Here is a 26,240-nt window from a genome sequence, read left to right on the forward strand (position 1 = left end):
CCCGGCGCCCCGTCTCGACTCCCGCCCCGTACCTCGTTGCACAGACTCCACCTCGTTCCCCAAGCGCCGGGGTTTGCGCAGCGGCGGAAATGGGCAGGGCGGAGCGAGCGCTGCGGCTAAGGCGAAGGCGGGGACCCTACCCATCCCTAGTCCTGTGGGCTCCTCCCACCCCGGGTCACGCCGTGACAGGGGCGGAAGCGGCGGCGGCGGCGGCGGCCGAGAAGAGGCTGGGGCTCGCGGCGCGGCTGCAGCCGTCCTGTGCGCGCGGCGCGCGGCTCCGGAGAGGCGCCCGCAGTCCAGGGCGGCGCGCACCCCCTCGCTGGCGCTCAGAGGTGGGAGGCTCCCCACTCCGGGGGCGTGCGTGGGGGCCGTGGCGGATTTCGGGTGACAGCGTTGCACAAAGCAGCTTGGTTGGGGTGCAAGCCCTCCCTTTCCCCCTGTGCAGCGCCCCTCGCCGTGGTGGGAGGTGGGCGGGTGCCCCAGGGACGGATACCTCCTGCCTCGGATTAAAAGAGGGTGCGTGGTGGGTATCTGTCTGAAGAAGGGGGAATTCCCGGGCTAGGGTGTTGGGGCAATGGGGTCGCCGGATTCATCGCGATGTTGCCGGTCTGCTAACCCCCCTACAATGTTTCCTTTCTGTACAGCGGTGCCTTTTCCCCGAGACTCCCGGCACCTCTTCAGCGCAAAGGTGAGCCCCGGGGCAGTTGCTTCTTCGACTTCGAAAAGCTTCCGAAAGCTTCTCGGAAAGCGAGGCGGCTGCAGCTGGCACCGGGAGTTTGGGGCTCCCTCCTGGGGAGTGTCAGAGCCGCGGGAGAACCCCACGGTCCTGGAGTAGGAACTCCCTCGCTTGTTCTTCCCGGCCGATAGGGTGCGGCCAGGAGCCCGCACAGCCTTGCAGGTGTTGTAGTAATCCTCTGGCACAGCCACCACGCGTTGAGACTTGATGAGCATTGCCAGGTTGCTGGGGTAACTCCTCTGGGATTGGAGACCTGGAGGAGGGGTGGCCCGATTAGGGTAGCTGTTAGTCAACGGCCGGGCAGCTGACAGGTGAAAGAGGAAGGAAGAGGCCGACCCAGCTGTAGAAAGTTGGGGTTCAGTGATGTGGAAACCAGCCACATATAAGTCCAGTCTTCCCTTGGGTAAGCCTGCAGGACTCCCCAGTCCACTCCAGTTGGGGAATCCCCCACACCACGTATACACACATAACTCAAGGCTTTGACCCGTTTTGTTTTGTGTTTTTAAATCTATTTTAGTGGCAGAAAGGCGAGTGGGAGGGAAGGCTTCTTCAGGAGGTACATGAGAAAATTACCATCAATAATTAATTGCCTTGCTGGGAGAATCAACAAAAGATATCTAGGCAATTGGGGATTTAATATTGAATCATTGAACTGCATGTTGAATATTGAATAATTCAATATTGAACTATTGTACTGGATCCCTATTTCTGAAGATTTGATTAGTGTGGGAGTAATAAGGTGCTAGTCCCGCTTATTTTAAGCGTCCCAAGGGGAAATTACTGTTTCTGTTGTCTCTGAAGAAGTTTCTAGTAGTCTGTCCTATTTTTAGAAGTTGTACTGACTCCACTATCAATTTTTATTTTAGACTGGTCCTTTTGATTCATATTTGTATGAATTCTGTGTGTTTCTTAAACATCTTTTTGAGGCCGGGCGCGGTGGCTCACGCCTGTAATCCCAGCACTTTGGGAGGCCGAGGTGGGCGATCACTTGAGGTTAGGAGTACTTCACGACCAGCCTGGCCAAGGTGGTGAAACCTGGTCTCTACTAAAAATACAAAAATTAGCCGGACGTGGTGGCACACACCTGTTATCCCAGCTACTCGGGAGGCTGAGGCAGAAGAATCGCTTGAACCCAGGAGGTGGATGTTGTAGTGAGCCGAGATCGCACCACTGCACTCCAGCCTGAGCCACGGAGGAAGACTCCGTCTCAAAAAAAAAAAAATCTTTCTGAATAAGCTGCTTCAGAAAAACCTAGGGATTATTATAATGAAATCTACATATTGATATATCCACTTATATATTTACCAAAAAATCCCACTTTTTTTTATCACATTAAAAGAAAACCAAAGCCAAATTTTAAATGCTTGAATTAAAAATTAGAAATATATGTATAATGTTGAGCATGAAACCAAATGATTATATTTAGGTGTGTTTATTAATTTGAAAAATCAAGAAGGAAGACATTTTAGTATACTAAAATTTTTTTCTTCATTTTAAGACCTAAGGACCCAGCAAGTGGAGATATATAAATTACATCAAGTGCCAGAAGTTCTGAGAATGGATTCATATAACCCTCAATTGTATAAAGTTGAAAATATGCTATCATAAAAACCCTCAATAAGATTTAATAATGGCTTTTATAGCTCATGTTTTCATTTCCTTGTTAACCATTTCTTGAATTCTTTGTTGCATTAAGTACCTATTTTCTAGTATTCAGTTAGATTAAAATGTTTGATGAAATTTCAGGAAACTATACTTTCTTTTGAGAATGCATACCTTCCCAGGTGACAGGGTCAAATGTTGCATGAACCTAGGCTGATTCATTTATGTTCCTAAACCACACATTTGACTTCAGATATTTTTGCTATAATACTTACATATACTATACATTTACAAATACTATATATTTACATATATTTGTGGTTCATGTTTTGAATAATGTCAGGTATATTTTATATATAAATGAAGAGATTTGTATATTTATGTATATAATAATTAATATTTATATGTGTCTATGAAGAGATTTGTTAGAGTGGACAGCCTTTTGAAAATAAAGTCCAAAAAGCCTTCTTTGGGTATAACAATTATAGGTAGATAGTCCTTTTTTTTTTTGAGGTGGAGTCTCACTCTGTTGCCGAGGCTGGAGTGCAGTGGTGTGATCTTGGCTCACTGCAAGCTCCGCCTGTGGGGTTCATGCCATTCTCCTGCCTCAGCCTCCCGAGTAGCTGGGACTACAGGCGCCCGCCACCACCCCCGGCTAATTTTTTTGTATTTTTAGTAGAGATGGGGTTTCACCGTGTTAGCCAGGATGGTCTCGGTCTCCTGATGTCGTGATCCGCCCACCTCAGCCTCCCAAAGTGCTGGGATTACAGGCGTGAGCCACCGCGCTGGCCGGTGGATAGTACTTTGATCATCATTAGCATTTTCTCCAACAGTATGATAGATGTTGTAGAACTAAATGGCAGTTTATTTAATGCTTAAAGAACTATAGTGCATTTCAGAATATGTAGGGATTATGTGTTCACAGCTAACATAATATTTATTGTTTCTGAGAAAGTGAAGATTAGGTCAAAGGAGGCCGGGCGATAGAGTGAGACTCCTTCACACACACACACACACAAAAAAAAAAAGTCAAAGGAAAATCATCCGTAACATTGATGTTAGGATGTGTCAAAGTCAATGTAGATGGCAAAATGAGTTTTTCCATAGGATGTTAATAATCCATGAAAAGTACTCTTATGAATGTTAATACAGCTCACAAATATGAAACAATAGGATTACAAGCTCCTTAAAGCTTTTCTCCAAGACTAAGATTATATATCTGGAATTTGTATTTTATGGTTCCACTTTTCCACTTTCAAATTCTTTATCCATAGGTATGTCCTATTTATTTTTCATTTATCATTTTCTGTGTGTATGTGTAGTTAAATCCAATAGATCAAGGAAGGAGATGAATGATAATTATAGATTCTGTATATTACTGAGTACTTATGCTAAGCATTTTTCATTCCTTAATCTAATTGAAAAAAATTCTGTTAGCTCTTAATCTTTCATAGCTGCTACACATTATTTCTCTTGTAGACTTTGGTTCTTAATATTTGTTTAACCATGCTGTTATTGGACTAGTTTGGGAAATTTTTTCCAGTAGAAGATACCAGTGCTTCTATCTAATTTAGATCGTGTATTCAGTAGTGACTAGATGGTTTTCTTGATATTTATTTGTTGAGTTGTACTGAAAAGGAATGAATGAGTTTTCTTTTATTTTTTTTGAGATGGAGTCTTGCTCTGTTGCCCAGGCTGGAGTGCAGTAGCACAATCTCGGCTCACTGCAACCTCCGCCTCCCTGGTTCAGGCGATTCTCCTGCCCCAGCCTCCTGAGTAGCTGGAATTACAGGCACGCGCCTCCATGCCTGGCTAATTTTTGTATTTTTAGTACAGACGGGGTTTCACAATGTTGGTCAGACTGGTCTCGAACTCCTGACCTCATGATCCGCCTGCCTGGGCCTTGCAAAGTGCTGGGATTACAAGCATGAACCACTGTGCCCGGCCATGAGTTTTCTTTTTAAAGTGTAATAAGAGATCAAAGTGCAGGAACTGCTAAGAAGACACAGTAAAATGGAGAGGAACATAGGCAAAACTAGGTGGTTTTCCTCATTGAATTTTATAAACATAGTGTGGTTTGTTTATTGGTCATTCATGTGGCATGTTTCTCATTTTGTATCTTTTAATGTGCATAACTACTAATAGGTAATATTTATTGAGTACTTACGATATGCCAGTTTTGGTGCTTTAAATAGGTTATCTTGTTTCAACTTCATGCCAGTGCTATAGTAAATGCTTATGGTGCCCATTTTATGTGTGAGAACACTGAGGCTTAGAGAGGTTAAGAACTTGAAAATGGTGGCTTGAGCCAGGTGGTGTGGTGACGTGCACCTGTATTCCCAACTACCTGGAGCTGAGGTGGGAGAATCGCTTGAGCCCAGGAGTTCCAGGCTAGCCTGGGCAACATGGCAAGAATGTCTCAAAAGAAAAGAAAGAAAACTGTAGCTTTGTATTTAGGCAATCTGACATACATTCTTACCTACCAAAGTGTATAATAACTTGCTCCAGACTGTTTAAAATATTTGCAGATGCTAATATTTAATGGTCTGATTTTTCTTTTGCAGATTATTTAATGTAATGGCAACTCCACGGGGGAGGACAAAGAAAAAAGCATCTTTTGATCATTCTCCGGATAGCCTTCCTTTGAGGAGCTCCGGTAGGCAGGTAGTGTTCATTTATTCATTCAACAAGCCTTTTCTGAGCATGCAGAATTACTGATTGGGACTGGAGAATTAGAGTTGAAAAGATTACTCCAGCCCTCAAGTTGCTTGTATTCTAGGGGAGAAATTCTCAGTACGGTCATAACACAGTGTGATAACATGATAGAATATACAAAATAGAAGCATTATCTGGCAGAGGGAACTGTAAGTATAAAGGCGTAGAGTGTGAATCAGCATAGGATGTTCAGAGATTCACAGCTGTGTGGTTGCTTCCAGAGTGTGAGGCTGGGGCCAGATCATGCCTGGCTTGGATGTCATTCATAGGAATTTGGACTTCAGCTTGGAATTGGTTGAATGCTATTGGAGGGTTATGTATAGGGCTTTTCGGGTAGGGCTTTTATTCTTTTAAAAGAAAAAATTGAACAATGTAATTCTTTCTCTATAATTTTTCTAGCTTTTTATTTAAAATAGAGGGGGCCAGGCACGGTGGCTTACACCTGCAATCCCAGCACTTTGGGAGTCCGAGGCTGGTGGATCACAAGGTCAGGAGATCCAGACCATTCTGGCTAACATGGTGAAACCCCGTCTCTACTAAATATGCAAAAAATTAGCTGGGTGTGGTGGCGGGCGCCTGTAGTCTCAGCTACTCGGGAGGCTGAGGCAGGAGAATGGCGTGAACCTGGGAGGTGGAGCTTGCAGTGAGCAGAGATGGCGCCACTGCACTCCAGCCTGGGCGACAGAGTGAGACTCTGTCTCAAAAAAAAAAAAAAAAAAATAGAGGGTATAACTGCTCTAAATAAAGAAAAAACAAATCTCAATTTGGGGAATGACTTTTTTTTTTTTTTTGACTCATGTCACTTTTTTTTTTTTTTTCCAGACAATCTCCTCTGTCCCCCAGGCTGGAGTACAGTGACACAATCGTGTGTGCCACAATGCCTGGTTGATTTTTTTTTTATTTTTAGTAGAGAGGAGGTCTCGGTATGTTGCCCAGGCTGGTCTTGGACTCCTGAGCTTAAGTGATCCTTCCACCTCAGCCACCCAAAGTGCTGGGGATTACAGGCATGAGCCACCACACCCAGCTGATGTCACTTTTTTCTAAGAAAGACTCATATGAATTTAGTTCTTTGCTTAGACATCTGTTGTTAAAATGCGATTTCTATATCTCTAGCAAGTTAGTAAATTACTTGCACAATGCAGTCACCAGGAAATTGCTGTATTGTCATCCCTAACCTACTGCCATGATGTTTTTGACCTTCATGTTTAGAACTCAGCTGTGATTTCAGTAGTGAACCTTCATCCTTAGTCATTTTGCCATCATCAGTGAAATTTTAACATCAGCTGTGACTCCCTTAGGCGAAGAAGAAAGCAACAGAGACAACAGATGAGGATGAAGATGGTGGCTCAGAGAAGAAGTACAGGAAATGTGAAAAGGCAGGCTGTACGGCAACATGTCCTGTGTGCTTTGCAAGTGCTTCTGAAAGGTCTGTTTAGATGTGTGTCTTGGCCTCCCATTTCTGCTTGTGAGAAGTTCTTTGTGGAAACATCATCCTTGTAGATAGTTTTCCTAAAGATAGATACAGATACTATAAGTCATCTAATCTAATAATAGAGACATTGCCCAGACATTCTGTACACACCACACCCTCCTCAAGGCCCTCCCTACTTATCCCTAGCCTACTGGGAGAGGCCACACCCATGTCAATTTTGCAACACAGTGTCCTCAAATCCAACCAACCATATCTACCTCTCCAAGGGTTGAGGGTGGGATGGTGTATGTCGTGGTGAGACAGTAGAGGGAACTCATGAGCTCTCTGTAGACACCAGCGTTTGTTTACTTTTCGTTGTGTTTTTCTCTCTCATATAACATGCCACCTCTTCCCATACGCACATACAGGTCTCATAGAAACTACAGCTAACTGCAGCCTTGCCATTTTTATTGTGGAGTGACACAAGTATGACCTTCTTTTTTTTTTTCTTTTTTACTTCCAGAGGAAAATATTCAATTAAGGGTTAAGGTTCAATAAAATCGAGAAAACAAATCCTATTTGTTTTTAAACACAAAGAGGGCCAGGCATGGTGGCATGCGCCTGTAATCCCAGCACTTTGGGAGACCAAGATGGGCGGATCAGTTGAGGTCAGGAGTTCCAGACCAGCCTGGCCAACATGGTGAAACCCTGTCTCTACTAAAAATACACAAATTAGCTGGGCGCAGTGGCGGAAGCCTGTAATCCCAGCCACTCAGGAGGCTGAGGCATGAGAATCGCTTGAACCCAGGAGGCAGAGGTTGCAATGAGCCTGAGATCGTGCCACTGTACTCCAGCCTGAGTGACAGAGCGAGACTCCATCTCAAATAAATAAAAAAATATTAAACACAAAGACGTGGTGATTGTGTTCATAGTGGCGTGATTTTTCATTCTCTTGCTATATTATCAACTGTTTGTCAAGTTATCTTTGCCAAATTGCCTGCTTGATGTTCAGATTTCAGCTGACCAGATTCCCTTGCTGTTCAGTACTGGGCCCCATGTTATTCTCTCATGTCCACATATGCAGCCTGCAGCAAGCACAGTGGCATCTGTCCTTTTGTGTCATAAAACCCTATCATTGCCCCAAGGAGTCTTCTTAAGACTGCTAAGCCCCAGGCAGCCAGCTAGGTTAGGTCCCATGGCCTAAGTCCCTGCATCCTTCCTGTGTGTTATTATCTACTAGTAATCCATTCCTGTTTCCCCTGTCCTTAGGGGGCTAAGTGGAGATAATGCAAAATGGGTTCATAGATGGTGCTTGCAAGATGTTTTTTAAAAAATGAGAGGAGAAATGTTTATTCATTACCAAAGCTATATGTTTTTCACTATTTTCAGATGTGCCAAAAATGGCTACACCTCCCGATGGTATCATCTCTCCTGTGGGGAACATTTCTGTAATGAATGCTTTGACCATTACTACAGAAGGTATGTTCACTAATTGTGTGAGGTTTCCCTGGAGAAGGGGACCATGGCAGGGGCAGTGCGTGTGGTCAGCTGATTAAAGCTTAGGCTCGAGGCTTACTGAATTATTCAGCTCTTTCAGCCGTGCCTGTGATGACTGTAACTTGGACGAGAACTTTGATGTTGTAGTTTGTGTGTGTGCATGTTTGTGTGTGTGCACACTCAGGGATCAAAAAATATCTGCCATTTCTTTTTTTTTTTTTTTTTGAGGCAAGAGTCTTGCCTAGGCTGGAGTGTGGAGACATAATTTCAGCTCACTGCAACCTCCAACTTCTGGGTTCTTTAGTAGAGATGGGGTCTCACCATGTTGTCCAGGCTGGTCTCAAACTCCTGGGCTCAAATGATCTGCCTGCCTTGGCCTCCCAAAGTGCTGGGATTACAGGCGTGAGCCGCTGCACCCAGCGAAACAGTTATTTCTTGAGTCTGAAAGTTCTGGAACATCTAGGAGATGTTGATTCTATTTTATTGTTTTCAATTTCATTCATTTGTGCTCTAATTTTTATTTTTTACTTGTGTTTGCTTTAGGTTTAATTTTTTATTTCTCTAGTTTCATAAATTAGTAGCTTCAATTATTTATTTTTAAATCTTTTCCAATAAATGCGTTTTTAAATGCCATAAATTTCTGTCCAAGTAGGTTGTGATATTTCACAAATTTTGACAACTTTTATTTTAATTTAGTTCAAAATATTTTAAAATTTCCATTGAGTTTTCCTTTTTGATCTATAGATTATTTAGAAGTAAATTGTTTAATTTACAAATATTTGGGACACCTCCAGCAATTTTTCTGTTACTGATTTCTAGTTGAGTTCAGCAATGGTCTGAGAATATACTTTGTATTTCTACGTTTTAAATTTGTCACAGTTTGCTTTATGGCCCATTATGCAGTGTATCTTGGTAAATGTCCTGCATGCAGTGGAGAAAAATGTGTATTTTGCTATTGTCAGGTGGGTCTATCAGTGTCAACTAGACCAAGTTGATTGATAGTGCAGTTCAGGTCATATATATATATACACACACACATACATCTTTCTGATGTACTCCTACCTGATCTTTCAATTACTAAGAAAAGTGTCTTAAAGTCTGCAATTATAATTGTCTCAACATTTCCAACTATAATGCAGATATGTCTATTTTTCCTTTCAGTTCTACATATTTTTACCTCATGTATTTTTTTTTCTTGAGATGGAGTCTCGCTCTGTTGCGCAGGCTGGAGTGCAGTGGTGCGATCTGGACTCACTGTAACTTCCACCTCCTGAGTTCAAGCCATTCTTCTGCCTTAGCCTTCCAAGTAGCTGGGATTACAGGCGTGCACTACCGCACCTGGCTGATTTTTGTATTGTTAATAGAGACAGGACTTCATCATGTTGGCATGGCTGGCCTTGAATTCCTGACCTTGGGTGATCTGCCTGCCTCAGCCTCCCAAAGTGCTGGGATTATAGCACTTTGGTGGTGGCTCAAGCCACCATGCCTGGCCGTCATGTATTTTTAAGCTCTGTTGTTAACATTGTACATCTAACATTGTTGTGGATTCTCTCAAAATTGACCCCTTTATGTAATATCCCTTGTCGTCTTATCCCTGATAATATTCATTATTCACATAAATATGGCTGCCTCAGCTTTTTTAATGTTAGCATGATACACCTTTCTTTGTTTCTTTACTTTTTATCTTTCTGAGTCTTTGTATTTAGAGTAGGTTTCTTTTCTTTTCTTTTGAGACAGGGTCTTGCTCTGGAGTGCAGTGGCATGATCTTGGCTCACTGCAACTTCCGCCTCCTGGGTTCAAGTGATTCTCGTGCCTCAGCCTCCTGAGTAGCTGGGATTACAGGTGTGCGTCACCATGCCCAGCTAATTTTTGTATTTTTAGTAGAGGCTGGGTTTCCCCATGTTGGCCAGGCTGGTCTCAAACTCCTGGCCTCATGTGATCCTCCCACCTTGTCCTCCCAAAGTGCTGGGATTACAGGTGTGAGGCTCCATGCCCGGCCTAGAGGAGATTTCTCATTTACACTTATAGTTTTTTTGTAATCCCACTGACAATCTGTCCTTTAATCTGTATGTTTATGCTATTCATGTTTTAAGTGATTGTTGATACAACTGGATTAAAATATCTTGCTAGCTGTTTTCCATATGGTGCATTTTATTCTTTTTCCCCTTCCTCTGCCTTCTCTGATTTTTTTTTTTTTTTTTTTTTTTTTTTTTGAGACAGAATCTTACTCTGTCCCCCAGGCTGGAGTGCAGTGGCGTAATCTCGGCTCACTGCAAGCTCTGCCTCCCAAGTTCACACCATTCTGCCTCAGCCTCCCAAGTAGCTGGGACTACAGGTGCCTGCTACCACACCTGGCTAATTTTTTGTATTTTTAGTAGAGACAGGGTTTCACCGTGTTAGCCAGGATGGTCTCGATCTCCTGACCTCGTGATCTGCCCGCCTTGGCCTCCCAAAGTGCGGGGATTACAGGCGTGAGCCACCGCACCCCGCCGCCTTCTCTGATTTTAATTGAGCATTTTTATGATTGTATTGTATTTCATCTACTGATGTAATTTTTAATGGCTGCCCTAGGCTTTACTACATACATTAAAAAAATATTCTAGGCTAGGCGCAGTGGCTCACGCCTATAATCCCAGCACTTTGGAAGGTTGAGGTGGGCAGATCTCTTGAGGTTAGGAGTTTGGGACCAGCCTGGCCAACATGACGAAACCCCGTCTCTACTAAAAATACAAAAGTTAGCCAGGCATGGTGGCAGGTGCCTTTAATCCCAGCTATTTGGGAGGTTGAGGCATAAGAATCCCTTGAACCCAGGAGGTGGAGATTGCGGTGAGCCAAGATTGCGCCATTGCGCTGCAGCCTGGGTGACAGAGCGAGACTCCATCTCAAAAGAAATTTAAAAAAATAATAAAAAAATAAAAATATTCTGAACTGGTTCCAGCTACTTGGGAGCCTGAGGCAGAAGGATCGCTTGAGCTTAGGAGTTCGAGGTTGCAGCACACCATGATTCATGATTGCAGCTGTGAACAGTCACTGTACTCCAGCCTGAGCAACATAGCAACACCCTGTATCAAGGGGAAAAAAAAGAAAAAAATTTAATTTCTCTTTCAAATAACACTATGCCTGTCTTAGTTTTAGATACTAAAACTGACGAGAATATACCCCTTCTGACAGCCTGTTTCATGGGTGCCATAATAACTTTCTCTACTTTTATAACAAGGCTAGTTAAGTTTGTTATGTAAGATTTACTAACCTGCCTCCTGTTTTGAAAAACCTGATTGCTTATAGCAATCGATATATTAATCGATATATTAATTTTTCTTGTTTTTCAGCCATAAGGATGGATATGACAAATATACTACATGGAAAAAAATATGGACTAGCAATGGCAAAACCGAACCTAGTCCCAAAGCTTTCATGGCAGACCAGCAACTCCCCTACTGGGTAAGGAGAATGATGCTCTCTGTCTGTGAAGTATTTGTGGAGCCAAATGCAAGAGGCATGGATGAAAATGCTGTTTAGGAAATCTCCTGTTACATTTATTGTTCCTTCTATGACTATTAAAGCAAATATTTTTTATTTTTATAGAAAGCTCAGGTATTTCAACATAGTATAAAAGAGGAAACTAGGCTGGGTGTGGTGGCTCATACTTGTAATCCTAGCCCTTTGGTAGGCTGAAGTGGGAAGACTGCTTTGCGCCCAGCCTGGGCAAAGTGAGACCCTATCTCATAGTAAGACCCCATCTTTACAAAAAAAATTTTTTTTTTCAAGTAGCCAGGAGTGGTGGCAGGTGTCTGTAGTCCCATCTACTCATCAGGTTGAGGTGGGGGAATTGCTTGAGCTCAGGAGTTCAAGGCTGTAGTGAGCTATGATTACACCACTCCACTCCAGCCTGGGTGACAGAGTGAGAGGCTGTCTCAAAAAAAAAAAAAATTGTTTTAAAAAAGAAAAAACTAAAGGCTCACCACCAGCTGGTGATAGTCATTGCTGAGCTTGATACATGGCTTTTTGATCCTTTTTTAATTTTCATATTTTTGTCTGTTTAAACACAATTTCATGCTTTATATACATATACTGATTAGGTTTAAAATCAGGCTTCAGATACGATTTTTGTAATGTTTAGCTTTTTAAAAATTAATTTGGGCCAGGGCTGTGGCTCACACCTGTAATCCTAGCACTTTGGGAGGCTGAGGTGGGCAGATCACAAGGTCTAGAGATCAAGACCATCCTGACGAACATGGGGAAACCCCGTCTCTACTAAAAAAATACAAAAATTAGCCAGGCGTGGTGGCGTGCGCCTGTGGTCCCAGCTACTCGGGAGGCTGAGGCAGGAGAATCACTTGAACCCGGGAAGCGGAGGTTGCAGTGAGCTGAGATCGTGCCACTGCACTCCAGCCTGGTAACAGAGTGGGACTCTGTCTCAAAAAAAGAAAAAAAAAATTAAATTGACCTCGTATTCTTTTTTCATTTAGTCATTCTTTGAAAATATATTTTCATTATTGCATATATTGTTGAAATATACCACCATTTAATAAATGATTTGCTATTTTTTTTTTTTTTCTGAGACCGGGTCTCACTCTGTTGCCCAGGCTGTAGTGCAGTGGCACAATCTTAGCTCACTACAACCTCCACCTCCCGGGCTCAAGCGATTCTCCTACCTCAGCCTCCCTAATAGCTGGGACTCTCCGCACATGCTACCACGCCCAGCTGACTTTTGTATTTTTTGTAGAGATGGCGTTTCACCATGTTGCCCAGGCTGGTCTTGAATTCCTAGGCTCAAGTGATCCACCTGCCTCAGCCTCCCACAGTGCTGGGATTACAGACGTGAGCCACGATGCCCAATTTTTTTTTAAGATGGGGTCTTGCTCTGTCGTTCAGGCTAGAGTGCAGTTGTGGGATTATGACTCACTGCAGCCTCAGTCTCCCAGGCTCAAGTGATCCTCCCACCTCAGCCGGCAGAGCAGCTGGGACTACAGAGTGCACCACCATGTCCAGCTAATTTGTTAATTCTTTATAGAGACAGGACTCGATATCTTGCCCAGGCTGGTCTCAAATACTGGACTCAAGCAGTCCTCCCACTTCAGCCTCTCAAAGTGTTAGGATTACAGGTGTGAGCCACTGTACCTGGCCGATTTGCTAATTTTAAAAATATTATAAGTAATGCTGAGCTTTGTGCACGCTTAAAGATTTTTTCATTGAAGTAAAATTCGTATAACATAAAATTAACCATTTTAAATTGTGCAGTTCAGTGGCACTTAGTATATTCACAGTGTTATGCAATTACCACCCCTATCTAATTCCAAAGTATTTTCATCACCCACAAGGGAAGCCCTAACTCTTGCTACCCCCAGTTCCTGGTAACCGCTAATCTGCTTTCTGTGTTTATGGATTTATCTATTTTGGATGTTTCATATGAATGGAATCGTGCAACATGTAACCTTTTGTATCTGACCTTTTTCACCTAATGTAATGTTTTTGAGATTCATATCCATTGTAGGATGTGTCAGTACTTCATTCTTTTTTATGGGTGAATAATACTCCATTGAATGGATATGCCACAGTTTTTTTAAGCATTCATCTATTGATGGACATCTAGATCATTTCAAGCGTTTAGCAATTGTGAATAGTGCTGCAGTGAACATTCTTGTAGAAGTATTTGTTTGACTACCTGCTTGCAATTCTTGGGTATGTACCTAGAAATATAATTGCTAGATCGTATTTGGTAATTATATGGGACCTCAAACTCTTTTCCATAGTTGCTGTACCATTTTTCATTCCTGTCTGTAGCATATGAGGGTTCTGATTTTTCCACGGGTTTGAAGTGGTATCTCATGGTGGTTTTAATTTGCATTTCCCTAATGACTAACGCAACCTTTCGTATGCTTGTTGTCCATTTGTATATCTGGAGAAATATCTGGTAACATCCTTTGCCCATTTTTGTTTTGTTTTGTCGTCTTTGAGATGGAGTCTTGCTCTGTCGCCCAGGCTGGAGTGCAGTGGTGCGATCTTGGCTCGCTGCAACCTCTGCCTTCTGGGTTCAAGCCATTCTCCTGCCTCTGCCACCTGAGCAGCTGGGATTATAGGTGCGTGCCACCACCCTGGGCTAATTTTTGTATTTTTAGTAGAGACGGAGTTTCATCATGTTGGCCAGGCTGGTCTCGAACTCCTGATGGCAGGTGATCTGCCCGCCTCGGCGTCCCAAAGTGCTGGGATTACAGATGTGAGCCACCTTGCTCAGTCTTCCTTTGCCTTTTTTAAAGTTGTTTGTCTTTTTGTAGTTGAGTTGTAAAAATTATATATATATAAATTTATTTATTTTTATTTTTATTTTTTTTTGAGACGGAGTTTTGCTCTTGTCACCCAGGCTGCAGTGCAATGGTGCCATCTCTGGCTCACTGCAACCTTTGCCTTCTGGGTTCAGGTGGTTCTTCTGCCTCAGCCTCCCAAGTAGCTGGGATTACAGGCACCCGCCACCACGCCCGGCTAATTTTAGTAGAGATGGGGTTTCACCATGTTGGCCAGGCAGGTCTCAAACTCCTGACCTCAGGTCATCTGCCTGCCTCAGCTTCCCAAAGTTCTGGGATTATAGGCGTGAGCCACCGTGCCTGGCCTTTTTATATATTTTGGATACTAAACCCTTATTAGATCTATGATTTGCAAGTATTTTTTCCTATAGGTTGTTGTCTTCCTTTGGTAGAGCCCTTTGATGCCCAAAGGTTTTTAATTTTGAGGAAGTTCAATTTATCTGTTTTTTTCTTTCGTTGCTTTTGGTGTTATCGCTTATAATTCGTTGCCAAATTCAAGGTCATAAAGGTTTACTTTGTTTTCTAAGAGTTCTGTTGTTCGAGTGCTTACGTTTAGGTATTATTTTATCTATTTTGAATTAATATTTGTATATGTGTAAAGTAGGGTGTCTAACTTCATTCTTTTGCATATGGATATCTGCATGCTTTTAAAAAATAAACTTTATTTTGGAATCATCTTTTTAAAATTATTTATTTATTTATTTTTTTGAGACAGAGTCTTGCTCTGTTGCCCAGGCTGGGGTGCATTGGTACGATGCACCCTCCACTCAGCTAACTGCAACCTCCACCTCCCAGGTTCAAGCGATTCTCCTGCCTCAGCCTCCTGAGTAGCTGGGATTACAGGCATGCACCCCCATGCCCAGCTAATTTTTTAAATATTTTTAGTAGAGATGGGGTTTCACCATGTTGGCCAGGCTGGTCTTGAGCTCCTGACCTCAGGCGATTCACCTGCCTCAGCCTCTCAAAGTGCAGGCGTGAGACACTGCACCAAGCCTGAAATCATTTTAAATTTACCAAGTTGCTAAGATAGTACAGAGAGTTTCCATATATCCTTCATGCAGCTTCCCTTAATGTTGTCATCTTACATACCGTGATTATTTGTCAAAGTAAGAAATTAACTTTGGCATAGTACTAATAACTGTAGACTTTATTTGGATTTCATCAGTTTCTTCACTAATGTTCTTTTACTGTTCTAGGATCCAACGCAGCATACCACATTGCATTTAGTATGCATGCTTTTTGACTAACTGAAAGTAAATTTCAGTTTATTTTATGCTGATTTTTTTTTTTTTAAGACAGGGTCTCAGTCTGTTGCCCGGGCTGGAGTGCAGTGGTGTAATCTCAGCTCACTGCAGCCTTGACTTCCCCAGGCTCAAGCCATCCTCTCACCTCAGCCTCCTGAGTAGCTGGGACTACAGGCGTGCACCACCGCACCTGTCTGCTTTTGTATTTTTTGTAGAGACGGGATGTCACTATGTTGCCCAGGCTAGTCTGGAACTCCCGGGCTCAAGCAGTCTGCCTGCCTCAGCCTCCTAAAGTGCTGAGATTACAGGTGTGAGCCACCATGCCTGGCCCTGATTGTTTCTTTAGGTTAGAGCTGGAAAACCTTTCTCTCTCTCTCTTTTTTTTTTTTTTTTTTGAGACGGAGTCTTGCTCCGTTGCCCAGGCTGGAGTGTAGGAGTGTAGTGGTGCGATCTCGGCTCACTGCAAGCTTCGCCTCCCGGGTTCATGCCGTTCTCCTGCCTCAGCCTCCTGAGTAGCTGGGACTACAGGCGCCCACCACCACGCCTGGCTAACTTTTTGTATTTTTAGTAGAGACAGGGTTTCACCGTGTTAGGCAGGATGGTCTGGATTTCCTGACCTCGTGATCCGCCTGCCTTGGCCTCCCAAAGTGCTGGGATTACAGGCGTGAGCCACTGCACCTGGCCTAGAAAACCTTTCTGACAACAAAACTCAGATCCCCTTGGGACTTTCCTCACTCTGAGGAAGTATTAAATCAGAAATTATCTTAATGGGGTGAAAGTGAATTATATGGATGATGGTAATGCAAGGAGGAGAAAAAATACTTAGGATTGCTAACAGGTTGGAGAAGATGACCAAGTGGTGGAGGATAGAAATGGTAACTGAAGATTAGCTCACTTGTCATCTTGACTTGATACTTCCCATCTAGGTTCAGTGTACAAAACCTGAGTGCAGAAAATGGAGGCAGCTTACCAAGGAAATCCAGCTTACTCCACAGATAGCCAAGACTTATCGATGCGGTATGAAACCAAATACTGCTATTAAGGTATGTTCTCTTTTTGCTTTTGAGTTAATTGATATATTAATGTAGTCAGTAAATAGTAATGGTGTATGTTTTTCATGTATTGTGTTGATCATTCTGTCAAGGTTGTATTTGCATGCATGTAATAGAACCCCAACTATAATGGCTTAACCAATTAAGGATTTTACTTTTCCGTCATTATAAGCAGTTAAGACCTAGGTAAGCAGTTAAGACATACGCTGTCCAGGGTTGGTTTTGTTGCCCAAGGAAATCTCTTTGTAGTTTCCACTCCAGCCACCTGTAGTCTAACTTCATCCTGAAGGCCACAAGGTAGTTGCTACACCACCAGTCATGTGTCCAAATCCTAAGCAGAAAAGGGGGAAAGGTCAAAGGGCAAGAGGGGAGTATCAGCTGAGCCTGTCCCTATTTTCCTGGGGGAAACAGGAGCTTTCCTGGAAGTTCCTTCCGTAGATTTCTATTTATATCTCATTGGCGAGAACAGGATCATGCAGCTACTCTGGTTTTAATTTTTTTGCTAGTTTTGGTTTGTTTCGTTTTTATATAATGATGTTGACACCATAAATGCAGCTTCCCTAACTATAGTGAGGACAGAGGAAGAAAATATTTTACAACTGAGGATGTTGCAACACTAAACAAAGCCAGATCCTATTAGTGAGGAAGAAAAGATTAATTGATATGCTTGGCAATTAGGAATCGGCCATCGTTGTTATAATGTGCCTTTTTTGAAATTTGGCAATTACTTACTGTTTAAAAACCTATTATTATTGCTTTAGTGCGTTAAGGGTGTTAGTCTACACAAATGCCACTGGTACCTGCAGTACATTAAAGAATATTAGGAATCCTTTTAATCTCAGAAGTAAAATACTTTGTTTCTAGAAATTGAGATAAAATTCACATATTATAAAATTCACCCTTTTAAAGCATACAATTGAGTGGCTGTGGTGCAGGTTGAGCACCCTAGTCTGAAAATCTGAAATGTTCCAAAATCTGAAACTTTTTGAGCTCTGAGATGATGCTCAGAGGTTCTGCTCAAAGGAAATGTTCACTGGAGCATTTCAGATTTTCAGATTAGGGATGCCCAACCAGTAAGTATGTTGCAAACATTCCAAAATCCAAAATCCAAAACACTTCTGGTCCCAAGCATTTCAAATAAGAGAAATTCAACCTGGGATTCAAAATATAAACATCATATTTTTATAATGCCTGGAATTCAGTAAAAGCCTGGGATTCAAAATATAAACATAATATTCTATTTCATTATATTTATAATAAACTATATAGTTTATTTTCTGTGCCTGGCCTATTCGTTTCTTATGAATAAAAATATATTAGGAGTGGTTGGGCGTGGTGGCTCACACCTGTAATCCCAGCACTTTGGGAGGCCGAGATGGGCGGATCACCCAAGGTCAGGAGTTCGAGACCAGCCTGGCCAACATGTTGAAACCCTGTCTCTAGTAAAAATATAAAAATTAGCCCGGTGTGGTGGCATGTGCTTGTAATCTCAGCTACTCGGGAGGCTAAGGTAGGAGAATCACTTGAACCTGGGAGGCGGAGGTTGCAGTGAGCTGAGATCATGCCATTGCACTCCAGCCTGGGCAACAAGAGTGAAACTCCATCTCAAAAAAAAAAAAAAAAAAAAAGAAAAAAGGAGTGTAATCAGTGAGTTATATCATAAATTTATGTTTAATGTTTGCAAAACTACCTAATGTCTTTCCATGGTTGTACCATACTACAACATTTTGTAGTGTTATTCTTTTAAAAAAAATTTAATTATAGCCATTCTAATGGGTATGTACTAGTATCATTGTAGGGTTAGTTTGCATTTCCCTAATAACTGGTGATCTTGAGTATATTTTCATATGCTTATTGGCCATGCATTTCTCTTTGGAAAATGTCTGATCAAGTTTTTTTTAATTGGGTTTTATTGATTTGTAGTTCTTTATGTAATCTGGATATAACCGTGTATTTTGAATATTTTTTCCCCCCAGTTTGTGTTAAGCCTTTTCATTTTCTGAATAGGTCTTTTATGAGGAATTTTCCATTTTGAAGTGTAGTTTATTCACTTTTTCATTTATGCTTAGAACTTTTTGTGTCTTTTCTGAGAAATCATTGGTTACCTTTCACCTTGTAAACGTACTCAGTGATTTCTTTGAGGTGCCTTATAGTTTTCATCTTTACTTTTAGATCACTAGGTCGAGTTTATTTTTGTTTTTGATGTGAGAGGTAGGCCAACATTCAATTTTTTCCATTCAGATATTTAGTTGTTCATTACTGTTTGCTAAAAAGACTGTATTTTTCACTTTGTATTATCTTAGCACCATTGTTTTATTTTATTTTATTTTAGACAGAGTCTTGCTCTGTTGCCCAGGCTGGAGTGTAGTGGCTCGATCTCGGCTCACTGCAACCTTTGCCTCCTGGGTTCAAGCGATTCTCCTGCCTCAGCCTCCCAAGTAGCTGGGACTACAGGCACACACCACCACACCTGGCTAATTTTTGTATTATTAGTAAAGAGAGGGTTTCACCATGTTGGCCAGGCTGGTCTTGGACTCCTGACCTCGTGATCCACCTGCCTTGGCCTCCCAAAGTGTTGGGATTACAGGCGTGAGCCACTGTGCCCGGCCCTATCTTAGCACCATTATAAAAAAATCAATTGGCCGTATGTGTGTAAGTCTGTTTCTGGACCCTGTTGCATTAATCTGTTTTTTACCCAATGCTCTGCTGTCATGATTATTGTATCTGTATAGTAAGTCTTAAAATCAGGTAGTATACATTCTTCTAACTTTTTTTTTGTTTTCAAGATTGTTTTGGCTCTTCTAGGACCCTTATATTTCCATGTAAACATCAACTTCTTAGTATCCAATAAAAAGCCTCTGGGTTTTTTATTGGAATGCATTGAATCTATGGGTCATTTGGAGAAGTGACGTCTTTACATTTTTCAGTCCTCTAAGGGGTTGGTAAATGATGGCTCATGGGCCAAATCTGGCTGATACCTATTTATTTTTATTTATTTTTATTTTTCTGTAGGTTATTGGGGTGCAGGTGGTGTTTGGTTATATAAGTTCTTTAGCGGTGATTTGTGAAATTTGGTGCACCCATCACCCGAGCAGTATACACTGCACCCTGTTTGTAGCCTTTTGTCCCTAGCCCCCCTTCTACTTTTCCCCCCAAGTTCCCAAAGTTCATTGTGTCATTCATATGCCTTTGTGTCCTCATAGCTTAGCTTCCACATATCAGTGAGAACATATGGTGTTTGGTTTTCCATTCCTGAGTTACTTCACTTAGAATAATAGTCTCCTATCTCATCCAGGTTGCTGCAAATGCCATTAATTCATTCCTTTTCATGGCTGAGTAGTAGTCCATCATATATATATATGTATGTATGTATGTACACATACACACACACCGCAGTTTCTTTATCCACTTGTTGATTGGTGGGCATTTGGGTGGGTTCCACAATTTTGCAGTTGTGAACTGTGCTGCTATAAACATGCATGTGGAAGTATGTTTTTTGTATAATGACTTCTTTTCCTCTGGATACCCAGTAGTGGAATTGCTGGATCAAATGGTAGTTCTACATTTAGTTCTTTAAGGAGTCTCCACACTGTTTTCCATAGTGGCTGTACTAGTTTACATTCCCACCAGCAGTATAGAAATGTTCCCTGTTCACTGCATCCACACCAACATCTACTGTGGTTTGATATTTTGATTATGGCCATTCTTGCAGGAGTAAGGTGGTATCACATTGTGGTTTTGATTTGCATTTCCCCAATCGTTAGTGATGTTGAGCATTTTTTCATATGTCTGTTGGCCATTTGTATATCTACTCTGAGAATTGTCTATTCATGTCCTTAGCCCACTTTTTGATGGGGTTGTTTTTCTCTTAATGATTTGTTTGAGTTCATTGTAGATTCTGGATAGTAGTCCTTTGTCAGATGTATAGGTTGTGAAGATTTTCTCCCACTCTCTGGGTTGTCTGTTTACTCTGCTGATTGTTCCTTTTGCCTTGCAAAAGCTCTTTAAAGTCCCAGTTATTTATCTTTGCTTTTATTGTATTTGGATTTGGGTTCTTGGTCATGAAATCCTTGCCTAAGCAAGTGTCTAGAAAGGTTTTTCTAGTATTTCTTCTAGAATTTTTGTAGTTTCAGGTCCTAGATTTAAGTCCTTAATCCATCTTCAGTTGATTTTTGTGTGAGATATGAGGATCCAGTTTTCTTCCCCTACATGTGGCTAGCCAATTATCCCAGCACCATTTGTTGAAAAGAGTGTCCTTTCCCCACTTTATGTTTTTGTTTGCTTTGTTGAAGATCAGTTGGCTCTAAGTATTTGGGTTTATTTCTGGGTTCTCTATTCTGTTTCATTGGTCTATGTGCCTATTTTTATACCAGTACCATGCTGTTTTGGTGACTATGGCCTTATAGTATAGTTTGAAATCAGGTAGTGTGATGCCTCCGGATTTATTCTTTTGCTTTGTCTTGCTTTGGCTATGCGGGCTCTTTTTTGGTTCCATATGAGTTTTAGAATTTTTTCTAATTCTGTGATGAATGATAGTAGTATTTTGATGGGGATTGCTTTTAATTTGTAGATTGCTTTTGGCAATATGGTCATTTTCACAACATTGATTCTACCCATCCGTGAGCATCCATTTGTTTGTGTTGTCTATGATTTCTTCCAGCAGTGTTTTGTAGTTTTCCTTGTAGAGGTCTTTAGACTCCTTGGTTAGGTTTATTCCTAAGTATTTTATTTTATTTTGCAGCTATTGGTAAAGGGGTTGAGTTCTTGATTTGACTCTCTGCTTGGTCGCTGTTGGTGTATAGAAGAGCTACTGATTTGTGTACATTAATCTTGTATCTGGAAACTTTGCTGACTTCTTTTATCAGTTCTAGGAGCCTTCTGGAAGAGTCCTTAGGGTTTTTGGGGTAAACGATCATATCATCAGCAAACAGTGACAGTTTGACTTCCTCTTTACCGATTTGGATGCCCTTTATCTCTTTCTCTTGTCTGATTGCTCTGGCTAGGACTTCTAGTACTATGTTGAAGAGGAGTGGTGAGAGTGGGCATCCTTGTTTTGTTCCAGGTCTCAGAGGGAATGCTTTCAACTCTTCCCCATTCAGTATTATGTTGTCTGTGGGTTTGTCATAGATGGCTTTTATTACATTGAGGTATGTCCCTTGTATGCCAATTTTGCTGAGAGTTTTAATCATAAAGGGATGCTGGATTTTGTCCAGTGCTTTTTCTGTGTCTATTGAGATGATCATGTGATTTTTGTTTTTAATTCTGTTTATGTGGTATATCACATTTATTGATTTGCATATGTTAAACCATCCCTGCATCCCTGGTATGAAACCCACTTGATCATGGTGGATTATCTTTTTGATATGTTGTTGGATCCGGTTAGCTAGTATTTTGTTAAGCATCTACATTAGCTAGTATTTTGTTAGTGTCTATGTTCATCAGGAATATTGGTCTGTAGTTTTCGTTTTTGGTTATGTCCTTTCCTGGTTTTGGTATTAGGGTGATGCTGGCTTCATAAAATGAATTAGGGAGGGTTCCTCTTTATCTTGTGGAATAGTGTCAAAAGGATTGGTACCAATTCTTCAAATGTCTGGTAGAATTCTGCTGTGAATCCATCTGGTCCTGGACTTTTTTTGTTGGTAATCTTTTAATTACCATTTCAATCTCACTACTTGTTATTGGTCTGTTCAGGGTATCTAATCCTTCCTGATTTAAGCTAGGAGGGTTGTATTTTTCCAGGAATTTGTCCATGTCTTCTAGGTTTTCCAGATTATGTGCGTAAAAGTGTTCGTAGTAGCCTCGAATGATCTTTTGTATTTCAGTGGTGTCAGTTGTAATATCTTTTTTTTTCTTAATGAAGTTATTTGGATTTTCTCCTTTTCTTGGTTAATCTTGCTAATTGTCTATCAACTTTATTTATCTTTTCAAAGAACCAGCTTTTTGTTTCATTTAACTTTTGTATTTTTTTTTGTTTCAATTTCATTTAGTTCTTGTCTGATCTTGGTTATTTCCTTTCTTCTGCTGGGCTTGGGTTTGGTTTGTTCCTGTTTCTCTAGTTCCTTGAGGCCACACCTATTTATTTATTTATTTTATTTTTAATTTAAAAAATTTTCTGTAGTGACAGGGTCTTGCTCTATTGCCCAGGCTGGTCTTGAACTCTTGGCCTCAAGTGATCCTCCCTTCCCAGCCTCCCAAAGTGCTGGGATTACAGGCGTTAGCCACCGCACCTGGCACCACACCTGTTTTGTAAATATGGTTTTAATTGGGACATAGCCATGCTCATTCCTGCTCCTGGTACCACACCTGTTTTGTAAATAAAGTTTTAATTGGGACATAGCCATGCTCATTGTTATGTATTGGCTGCTTTTATGCTACAATGACAGTATTTGCGACAGAGCCCAGAATATTTACTATGTGGTTCCTTACAGAAAATGTTTCCTGACCCCTTTTCTGACCCATGGGCATGGTATCTGTCTCCATCTTTTTGAGGTTAATGTCTCCCAACAGTGTTTTCTAATATTCACTGAGGATATCTTTTGTGCCTTTGTTCAATTTATTTCTAGATACTTAATTTTTTTTTCCTGTAATTGTAGATAAAATTCATTGATTGATTGATTTTTTTGTTTTGGACGGAGTCTCACTCTGTCATCCAGGCTGGAGTGCAGTGGCACCGTATTGGCTCACTGCAACCACCATCTCCTGGGTTCAAGCAATTCTCCTGCCTCAGCCTCCTGAGTAGCTGGGATTACAGGCACCCACCACCACGCCCAGCTAATTTTTTTACATTTTTAGTAGAGACGGGGTTTCACCACATTGGCCAGGCTGGTCTCGAACTCCTGAACTCAGGTGATCTGCCTGCCTTGGCCTTCCAAAGTGCTGGGATTACAGGCATGAGCCACCGCACCCGGCCTATTTTTTATTATTTATTTATTTTTTGAAATGGAGTCTTGCTTTGTCGTCAGGCTGAAGTGCAATGGCACGATCTCGGCTCACTGCAACCTCCGCCTCCCAGGTTCAAGCAATTCTTCTGCCTCAGCCTCCCGAGTAGCAGGGACTACAGGCACACATCACCATGCCTGGCTAATTTTTTGTATTTTAATAGAGACAGGGCTTCCCCATGTTGGCCAGGCTGGTCTCGAACTCCTGACCTCGTGATCTACCTGCCTTGGCCTCCCAAAGTGCTGGGATTATAGGTGTGAGCCACTGTACCCAGCCAATAAAATTTATTTTTAACTCCATTTTCAAGTTGTGCACTGTTGCAACTATATAGAAATACAATTGACTTTTGTATATTGGCCTTGTACCCAGAGTCTTTGTTAACTTCACTTACTAAGTTTCATAGATCTTTTTCATAGATTCCTTTGGGTTGTCTGCAAATCAGTCATACAAATAATCATGATTGTCTACAAACCTCTTCTCAGTCTTTTTGCCCTTTTTCTTGCCTTACTACATTGGTCAGGACCACCAGTGATAGTGTTCTATAGAAGTGATGAGAGCAGACAACCTTGCCTTGTTCCTGACTTCAGGAGGAATGTGTTCAGTATCGTCATATACAGTGTTGGCTATAGCTCTTTGTAGACATTCTTTATGAGATGGAGCAGTCTCCTTTTCTTTTCCTAATCTGCTGATAACTTTTTATGATGAATAGATGTTGGCTAATAGTTTTCCTGCATCTTTTATGATGACCATTGCATTTTCTTCTTTAATCAGCAAATGTAATGAATTATACCAATTTGGGAATGTTAAATCAATGTTGCATTCCTGGGGAAAAAAAATCCATTTGTTTTTAATATATTGTTCTTTTTATATATTCCCAGATTTGATTAAATTTTGTTAAAGATTTTTGCATCTGTGTTTGTCTTGGATACTTTGTTACTTTCCTTTCTTGTAATAACCTTGTCGGGTTCTGCTTTCAGAGTTATGCTGGCTCTGAAACGAGCAGTATATCCTCTTTTCTATTTTGTTGTATAGGTTTGATATTACTTCTTTTTTTGTGTTTGGTTGAATTCACTAATGAAACAATTTGGGCCAGTAGTTTTCTTTGTAAAAAGTTAGGAATTACACATTCAGTTTCTTTAACAGATATATGGCCATCTAGGTGGTTTATGACTTCTTTCCATTTTGGAAGGTTGTGTTTTTCAAGCAGTTTGTCTTTTTCATCTATGTTGTCACATTTTTAACTTAAAGTTGTTTGTACTGTTCCCTTGTTCTCCTTTTAACGTTGGTGGGCTTTGTCTTGGTATCCTTTCTTTTATTCTTGATGTTGGTGATTTGAGAGTGAGGGAGGGGAAGCATTGATCTGAGCCTGGGATTAGATTCCTGAAATTGGTAAGAGCTATTCCAAAATCTTTCAATTTAGCACTAGATATTTTTTCTTTCTTTTTTTTTTTTTTTTCCGTAAGGCAGGGTCTCACTCTGTCTCCCAGGCCAGAGTACAGTGGCATAATCCTGGTTTACTGCAGCCTTTACTTCCTGGGCTCAGGTGATTCTGCCACCGTAGTCTCCCGAGTAGCTGGGACTACAGGTGTGTGCCACTGTGCTTCACTAATTTTTGTATTTTTTTTTTTTTTTTAATAGAGACGGGGTTTTGCTGTCTTGCCCAGGGTGAGGCCCTTGATTGATTCTGGAACTCAACTTTAAGAGTTGAAGGCCTCTCTAAGAAGAGGAAGAGAAAAGAGAAAATGGGAGGGAGCTGACATGAGGGCGTGGGCAGTTCATTTCCAGGCTGCGTGGCTGCACTGATGGGAGCTGGGAACTGAGCAATGAAAATACCATGAACAGGCACAGGGGAGCGTGTCTAGCTTGCAGGAACAATATCTTGGTTGCACTAAACTTAACTACCTATGTCCCAGATTACTTGACAATGAAAAGTTGACTCAGTGGCATTTCATTATAATATTTAAAGGAGAGTTCAGCCAAGCAACAATAAAAAATAGCAGACTATTTTAATAGATTCTACTTTTTGAGCCATTTTCACTCAGCCTGGGTATGCGATGATTCTAAAAGTTTTTTCAGACAATTTTTTAAGATTTTGGATGATTTGTGTAATACTACATTAATCAATACTAGCTGTGATTTTGTTGTTGTGGTTTTGTTTTGTTTGAGAAGGAGTCTTGTTCTATTGCCCAGGCTGGAGTGCAGTGACACCATGTAGGCCTACTCCAGCCTCTGCCTCCCAGGTTCAAGCGATTCTCCCACGTCAGCCTCCCGAGTAGCTGGAACTGCAGGTGCTCACCACCACGCCCAGCTAATTTGTGTATTTTTAGTAGAGACGGGGTTTCACCATGTTGGCCAGGCTGGTCTCGAACTCCTGATCTCAGGTGATCCACCTGTCTTGGCCTCTCAAAGTGCTGGGATTACAGGCGTGAGCCACTGCTCCCGGCCACTCTAGCTGTGATTTTTACATTTTGTTCTGTGCTTTGACTAAACTGTAATTGGAGTGATCCGTAATCTCACCTCTCTTTTACTTGCTGACAATTGAATGGACAACTTTGACTTTACTAATTGTTTAAATTATGCCTTGCTTTTTGTTTTTTAAATTTTTTCTTGGGTGGTGGTTGTCACTTTTAATTTCTCTAAGTAGTTTTTGAAAACTCGAAGGTTTTCTGTAGAACACTTTTAGACAAATGATATGTGTTCATTATTGAAAAATTCCAGCAATATAGAAAAGAACAAAGATA

General features: G+C 41.3%; 1 protein-coding gene across 20 annotated transcripts in view; it reads left to right on the plus strand.

Moving 5' to 3' along the window:
• Positions 1–54: 54 nt before the first annotated feature.
• KDM1B (lysine demethylase 1B) overlaps positions 55–26,240 on the plus strand; it is a 68,952-nt gene continuing 42,766 nt past the window's right edge. For 3 of the 20 annotated variants that reach the window (XM_009450573.5, XM_063812136.1, XM_054685625.2), the window contains exons 1-7: positions 66–332; positions 645–688; positions 4,903–5,002; positions 6,352–6,479; positions 7,854–7,943; positions 11,292–11,403; positions 16,435–16,551. In XM_009450573.5, the coding sequence (XP_009448848.1) occupies positions 90–332; positions 645–688; positions 4,903–5,002; positions 6,352–6,479; positions 7,854–7,943; positions 11,292–11,403; positions 16,435–16,551 (834 nt within the window). In that variant the 5' untranslated portion in view covers positions 66–89. Of the gene's footprint in view, positions 333–644; positions 689–4,902; positions 5,003–6,351; positions 6,480–7,853; positions 7,944–11,291; positions 11,404–16,434; positions 16,552–26,240 lie in introns of all 20 variants that reach the window. The other 17 variants (XM_063812137.1, XM_063812138.1, XM_009450574.5 and 14 more) reach the window with 15 other exon arrangements.

The sequence above is a fragment of the Pan troglodytes genome, chromosome 5, assembly GCF_028858775.2.
Source record: "Pan troglodytes isolate AG18354 chromosome 5, NHGRI_mPanTro3-v2.0_pri, whole genome shotgun sequence".
NCBI lineage: Eukaryota > Metazoa > Chordata > Mammalia > Primates > Hominidae > Pan > Pan troglodytes.